The sequence below is a fragment of the Punica granatum genome, chromosome 3 (assembly GCF_007655135.1).
Source record: "Punica granatum isolate Tunisia-2019 chromosome 3, ASM765513v2, whole genome shotgun sequence".
Lineage (NCBI taxonomy): Eukaryota > Viridiplantae > Streptophyta > Magnoliopsida > Myrtales > Lythraceae > Punica > Punica granatum.
Genome location: NC_045129.1, coordinates 1,153,975 through 1,160,618, shown reverse-complemented (window position 1 = coordinate 1,160,618; position 6,644 = coordinate 1,153,975). Strand labels below are relative to the sequence as shown.

Below are 6,644 nucleotides of genomic sequence, written 5' to 3'. Positions count from 1 at the left end.
TTCTTTTTACATGCACCACCTCATTTTCAAAAATTTAATGAATTACTATATTTGGTTTAAAGTTATTTTTTAACTCTATTTTATTTATTTTTAATTCAATAATACAATTATTTTTATTTTTTTTTATTTTTTAATTATTCAATTTAATTTTTTATACTAAATTCTCTTAACTATTCATTACTTTTTTCACAATTCAATAATACATTCATTATTTTCTCACAACTATTCGTTACTTTTTTTTCATAATTTAACAATATAATCATTACAATTTTAAATAAATATAATTATTTAGAGTTGGAATGGAGTGAAGTTAAAATCAATCTACTAAGATTCCAACTCGACATTGCTCAAAAGCATAGCGCTGAATTATCTAAACAACACATCTTTCCCCCTAAAAGAAAGGAAAAAAAAAAAAAAAGGACTTTCTTGGCCTTAATTTGAGAAAGAAAGTTCAAAAGGTGAGACTCATCCACTCGTGCCCAACTAGTCCTCACCCCTTTGGGCCCATCGACTATGGACATGAATTTGGATATCTTCAATATGGCCATTTCGTCCGCCACGGTACAGGCACAAACATAGACAAGCATGATGGCTAACGTGTATATCATCGACAGTGTCATGCCCTACTTGTACGTCGAAGCACGTGAAGATGAAAAACTTACTGAAACTTCATTACAATTGAAACAAATCAGATGATACTATAACCAAAATCATTTCATCATGTATTCGAACACATCAACATGATTAGTTTGTTTTCTCGGACTCAGTCGAAGCATGTTCGTTTCACACTAAGATAAAGGAAGACAAACACATGCATGTTAAACTGAGAAATTTCTAGGAAAGCATCAAAAGAAGCCATTTCATGCTTTTATTTCCTACCTTTTCTCTCATATCATCAAATCCTTGTGCTTCTCCCACTATCAACGCTTTATATCATCAGCTTCTTTCTTCTTTTTCCTTCCTCAGGTGAGGCTTGTGGGGTCATTTTCCAATTATGTATAAGCCTATCTCTTTAGACAAAACCGCAAATCATAACACATCGATTCTTTTAATCAAAATCCGGAGGCCACCATTACACAAACAATGAATATCTAAACGACACAATCGGCTCCTTGTCGACTCAAAAGAACGGTGGATTGGCCCACCGAAGATTCCTCCATCAAAGTAAAAGGGAAAAGAAACAAAGCGATTCTTCAAAGATTTAAGATTGACATGAAAAGCTCTAGCCTTCTAATTAAAAAAGAATCTGATTTATTCGTGTATATATTGATTTCGACGAACAATTCAGATTAGGAACGGTAAACAATTCCAAGGAACTGCTCCAACAGATTGGGTTGTCAACTATTCATCACCTTCCCTTCGCTGTGCAGGGGAAGAGTAGAATACCAAGCTCATGATGCTGATACTGAGGTCTGTGTGCATTCCTGCAGAATAACAAAAATAGGAGTTCACAGAGAGAGAGAGGGTCAAAGAAGATTATTGGATGAGAGAAACGAAACTCGGCAAATGTCATCCTATTCCTTCATTGCATAAACCTTCCAGAATAGTAACTTGTACTTTTGACGTCCTTTTCATCGTTGTGTGTGCTGGTTAAGGTCGACTTTCAAAGTTTTTAACAACGGCAAAGCTAATCCGGACATAGGGAAAAAAACATTCAATGGAATGAATTCCTAAAGGCACAACCAAATCAAATTTGCACAAAGATATATTTGTCTCTCTCTATTGAATATAAGAAATAAGAAGAAAACTCTCTGTAACAAATGTGATAGATGACTTACATTAGCTGCTGAAGTATGGGCTGGCATTTCCTCGAGAATACTCGAATACTCCTTCCAGAAGCTCCGCTCAATGATATTACTGTGATCTACCACAACTTCCTGAAGCTTTTCAGAATAGACATTTTCAGGCATTCGCAGATATTGACTTCTTCAGCAGAAACTTGACATTCTCATGATATATATTTGAAACTCTACAGTTGTTAATAATACTAAGCATAACCAACCTTCATTCGGTATACAAAGGAACCCTGTCGGAACATGACGGGTAGAGAGCTGTAATCGGTACCAAACTGCCGAGAGAGCAGTTCGTATTTCTCCTGTGTTTGTGTACCCTGAAGAATAAAGGATTTATTAAATGAATTGTCCCTTCTAAAAGACTGAAGAATAGTGTTGAAAGGTCGCAAATGAGTACAAACCTTTAGACACTGTTGGGCTTCAGCCTTGGTCTTCCCCGACTTAACTAGCATCCAGAAGCATGTATTGTACTGATTGTTGATATGGCCTGCAGATCAATATTGAATTATTGGAATGTTTCTATATAGTGAGTCTGCACTCATTCGTGAATAATTCCGACACCGACTAATCAAAGTCTATAATCTATCGCATAAAGTATGACAGATACTGACAATCAACTTGTCGCCATGCCAAATAGTCTTGTAGAATCTCTTCTGAAGGATAGCACACAGCGCGTCCATCAAAAGAAGGTGGGTACTTCAGATTTTTCTGTGGGAAGAACTCCTTCCATTTCATTGCATACATCGTGGAGAAGAATGATACAATTGCAGACACAATTTGACTGGAAAAGATATTGTCGGTTTTATATACACTGTTAGATCAGAGCAAATTTGAAAGTCAAACAGAAAGATCAAGCAAATGGCGACAACTTATCAAGAGAACAAACGAATTAGAGGAAAGATACCTGGCTTGCCGCTGATTGAACTGAGAATTTTTCCTCAAAACAAAGCTGGAGACGTTATAGAGGAGATAATATTATGCAAGACGATGAACTATGACTTCAGCAAAACAAGTTTTTCGAAACGAAAAATAAATTACCTATACTCGTCACTAACACCGTAAGCAAAGACAATATCATGAAACTCTTTTAGAACTGCCACTGCGCATGTATTCATAAGGTTGAGAGCTTGGGCATCGTTTGGCTTCTCAAACCCATGAATGTCACTGAATCTGTTGAAAGAGAAACAATACCTCATGAAGTTTTTTAATTAAATGTAAGAGTTTCACAAGTAAAAGAACACATGCAGATAGTTCCAAGTCATCACTATGAGGATAACCAGAATAGTACTCTTTTTTGTCTTTTGACTTCCTCTCAGTGGGCTGGAAATAGAATCCGTTAATCTTTTTCCTTTTAATGAGAATCATGACCCGGAACTCTTAATCCTTCAATTAATATCCTGCGTCACTCTCTTCCTACAGTCAGATTTCTAGAAATAATCCATTCCCAAGTCCAATAAAGGCCAAATTCACATTGACTATCAAATTCAAATTGTTCAATGGGAAAACTATCCCATGATTGTGAGCCTCCAATATTTTGGGAATTTGCACATGAGACAACTAAATCAAGGTGACAAGACTGGGGAAAAAAAAATGGAAGAACTAAGTGAGCTATTACCTGTGAAAATGGCAACCATCAATTCTGATCACGATGTAGGTTGATGGCAAGAGCTTATTCTCAAATAAAAAAGACTTGACATACTCTGTTTTTATTTTGGCAATTTCATCTTCAAAACCACCTAACTCTTTAACAAGAACTAACTGCTCATTCCAAAACTTTTTCGCCACTATGTTTTGGGTGTGAACTATGTTTGGCTTTCTTCGCAACCTTTTGATGGGATTCCCATGCTCATCATACTTGACAACAACTTCTACCTGCATAAGTACAATCATACAGTTCTAGCAACCTGCATCATTCTGCTAGCAAGAGCAGTCTATGGAAAAACCATCACAATTTGACAAAACTTGATATGTGCCATAGAAGAGAATTACCTCTGTCTTGAAAATGCAAGAACCTTGGCGGAACATTTCCGGAAGCTTTTTGTAATTGATGCCAAACCTCTGAAAAAGAAGCTCGTTCTTCTCTTCTTTTTGACAATCCTAAAGAGATTTTAGATTTGATATTCCAACACAATTCAAAACCAGACAACAATAGGGAAGGTGAGAACTAAATGGCCTAACTACTTTTTGTGATGACTAAAGAAGACAGTATTAATACATTTCAGTGAAAGCCATGAGGAAAATGGTTGCCGTATAATGCTCACACGGTTTTTTTTCCCTACAAAATGGAATATCCATTCTTACAAAAAAAAAAAAAGGAGCGAAAGAGCGCATAGCAGATGATCCAATATGATATGAACCTTTAGAGCTTCTTTTGCTTCTTCTATTGTCTTTCCACTTCTTATCAGCATCCAAAAACAGGTTCTACAGAGGTTGTCAGAATGACCTATGATACAAAATCAAAGAGATCAGACTTGTCGGATACTTAATAAGAAAAGGAAGTTCTATTGTTCAGAAAAGAATTCTATTTGGCACCCACAAGCATTCTGTCTCCATGCAAGATACACTTGAAGGACCTCTAATGTTGCACAGCTTATAACTCGGGCATGAAATGAAGGAGGATATTCCAGCTCTTTCTGCGGGAAGAATTCTTTCCATTTTGTGGCGTAAACGGAAGAGAAAAAGGACACGATAAGGGTCAGCATTTTGCTGCAATGTATACCGGTAGCATAGCTTCAGAAAGTGCTACAGGGTAAAAAGAACATGTATAGTTCAACATCAAACAGTTGCACGTATAACTATTATCCGCATCGTTAAGATTAAGTAACTATTATAAAGCAGCAAAATCCCTCTTGAAAATTAAGTAAGGCATCAACTTTTTGCTATGAAATAGAATAAGAAAAGAAGGGGTGACATATCGAGGAACGAACCTGGCACGCCTCTGGTAGAAGTTGGACGTCTTCTTGAAAACAAAACTGGAAGGGGAAAAAAATGAAAACCAGAAAGAAGAACAAGAAAATTCAATTTCATGACTTCATAGTAATCGCGTATATATAAATTAAATAACTGCAAGAAACAATATGAAGACATAAGCTAGCCAATGCATTTACCTGTACTCATCATCAAACCCGTAAGAGAAGACTACCAATGCATTTACCTGTACTCATCATCAAACCCGTACGAGAAGACTATGTCAGGATACTCCTCTACAACCGCGGTAGCACATGAGTTCATCAGATTCAAAGCTCTCACATCATTAGGCTTCTCAAACTCATGAATTTCTGAAAACCTGAGACAGGGGACATCTCCGTGAACAAGTGTATCAACCAGAAGATAAATTCTCACGAAAAAAGTTCCTTGCTTTCTACGAGCCGTGATTCGGAGCAATCAAAAAACACCAAAAGAACTCCCCGAGAAGTACATAACTAGCTGAAAACTCGACATAATGTTTTACCTCTCAAAATTGCGACCGTCCAGTCTAACAACGATTAAATTGGGCTGCATAATCTCATCTTCAAACTCGTATGACTTCACGTACTCGTACTTGCTGTTCGCCATTGCTGTAGTAAACTTCCAATCTTAGTGATTCTATGAGGCAAATTATCAAATACCTCGCGGGCATCCTCGAGCTGCAAAGCCAGCGCGGGAGCTGTCAGCAGCTTTGCTTGCGACCTCCAGAGTGTAGAATCCAAATGGCGAGAGAATCAACGGCCGAAAGAAGTTTCTGAAGTAGCACAGAGAGAGAGAGAGAGTGACGTGAAGCGTTAGAGAGAGAAGAGAAGGGGAGGTGGTGACGAGAGTGGTGGGCGGTGCTGGCTGGCGGGCGGTGGTGGGTGTGGCTGCCGCTGGCCTCTTCTAATAGACCCCGGTTCTTGGTTGCCTCTTCCTCCCGATAGATCCCGGTTCGTCAATTTTTTTTTATCCTAATAATTTGTCAATTACCAATCTAGAGTATAATCAAAATTAATCATAATATATAATTATGACCTCTCGATTGAGAGTAAATGATTTAGATATTTTCAAAATGTTGTACCAACGTATACCTACAATATAAAATCTGACATTTCTCCACGCGCTAATCCTAATTTGGATTTTCATGATGCATTTGATAACAGAGTCGAGTTATGATTTCATTTGATTTAAAATTTTTAAAAATTTAAAAATGACCCATAAATTTTTATTTTTCAAAAAATGCCACATTCCCTCTCTCTCCACTCAACTCCCTCTCTCTCTTCAAACTCTCTCTCCCGATTTTAGGGTTTCAGACCAACCCTCGCTACTCCCTTCGACGAAAAGCTGCTACTTTTTCCATCTGGGTCGAGGAAGTTCACGACCTTGCCGCTTGGGGAGAGGGACAACCACAGGAACAACGACTTAAAGACGCTATAGAGGAGGGGGTGACCTTTGAGTTGACTCGTAAATGAGGGTTCCCAATTGAAGAACACGAGAGGCGGCGGCGAGGTGGTAGAGAACGACTCGGGCTGGCAGCTGCGACGGTGAGGCGCTAGAACCCGCTACACATGGAGGGCATGTAAGCAAAGGCAACGATCTCTGGGAGGGAGATGAAGGAGAGTATGCAGAGCTGGAGGTCCTTGGGGAACTCCGCGAAGGAAATCGCGTGGGAGCTCCAATCCATGATTGATTGCACGGAATTAAGAATCGATCTTTCTAGGTCGAATCCAAAGTTCTAAAATTTCTTGATGGGCAAGAGGAGATTTGAAGGGAAATCAGGTAGAGAAGAGAGATGGACGTGAAGGAAGACGATAAACAATGAGGGGATAAGCGATGTGGCGCATTTTGAAAAATATTAAAATGTTTGGATCATTTTAAAATTTTAGAAAGTTTGTAGTGAAT

General features: G+C 38.2%; 1 protein-coding gene across 8 annotated transcripts; it reads right to left on the bottom strand.

The window, feature by feature from the left end:
- Nucleotides 1-1,027: 1,027 nt before the first annotated feature.
- LOC116200084 (tRNA(His) guanylyltransferase 1-like) lies at nt 1,028-5,712 on the bottom strand. Of its 8 annotated transcripts, none has more exons than XM_031530766.1 (14): nt 5,245-5,712; nt 4,948-5,079; nt 4,721-4,765; nt 4,330-4,440; nt 4,151-4,236; nt 3,783-3,890; nt 3,409-3,665; nt 2,832-2,963; nt 2,698-2,742; nt 2,405-2,604; nt 2,195-2,280; nt 2,003-2,110; nt 1,779-1,883; nt 1,028-1,424 (listed from the first exon to the last, which is right to left on the bottom strand). In XM_031530766.1, the coding sequence occupies exons 2-14, from the start codon at nt 4,958-4,960 to the stop codon at nt 1,392-1,394; spliced, it is 1,329 nt and encodes a 442-aa protein (XP_031386626.1). In that variant the 5' UTR covers nt 4,961-5,079; nt 5,245-5,712; the 3' UTR covers nt 1,028-1,391. The 8 variants fall into 8 exon arrangements, with proteins under 8 accessions (XP_031386626.1, XP_031386622.1, XP_031386623.1 ...); XM_031530762.1 differs by having other exon boundaries at nt 4,330-4,499; nt 5,245-5,711; XM_031530763.1 differs by having other exon boundaries at nt 1,779-1,877; nt 4,330-4,499; nt 5,245-5,711.
- Between the last annotated feature and the right edge of the window lie 932 nt (nt 5,713-6,644).

Excerpts from the sequence above, each read along its gene's own strand:
- LOC116200084 (XM_031530762.1), bottom strand. The coding sequence starts at position 5,348 with ATGGCGAACAGCAAGTACGAGTACGTGAAGTCATACGAGTTTGAAGAT. Across the intron at positions 3,666-3,782 it reads CTTGCATTTTCAAGACAGAG|GTAGAAGTTGTTGTCAAGTA; the intron begins GTAATTCTCTTC and ends GTACTTATGCAG. Across the intron at positions 2,281-2,404 it reads GGCATGGCGACAAGTTGATT|GCCATATCAACAATCAGTAC; the intron begins GTCAGTATCTGT and ends ATTGATCTGCAG.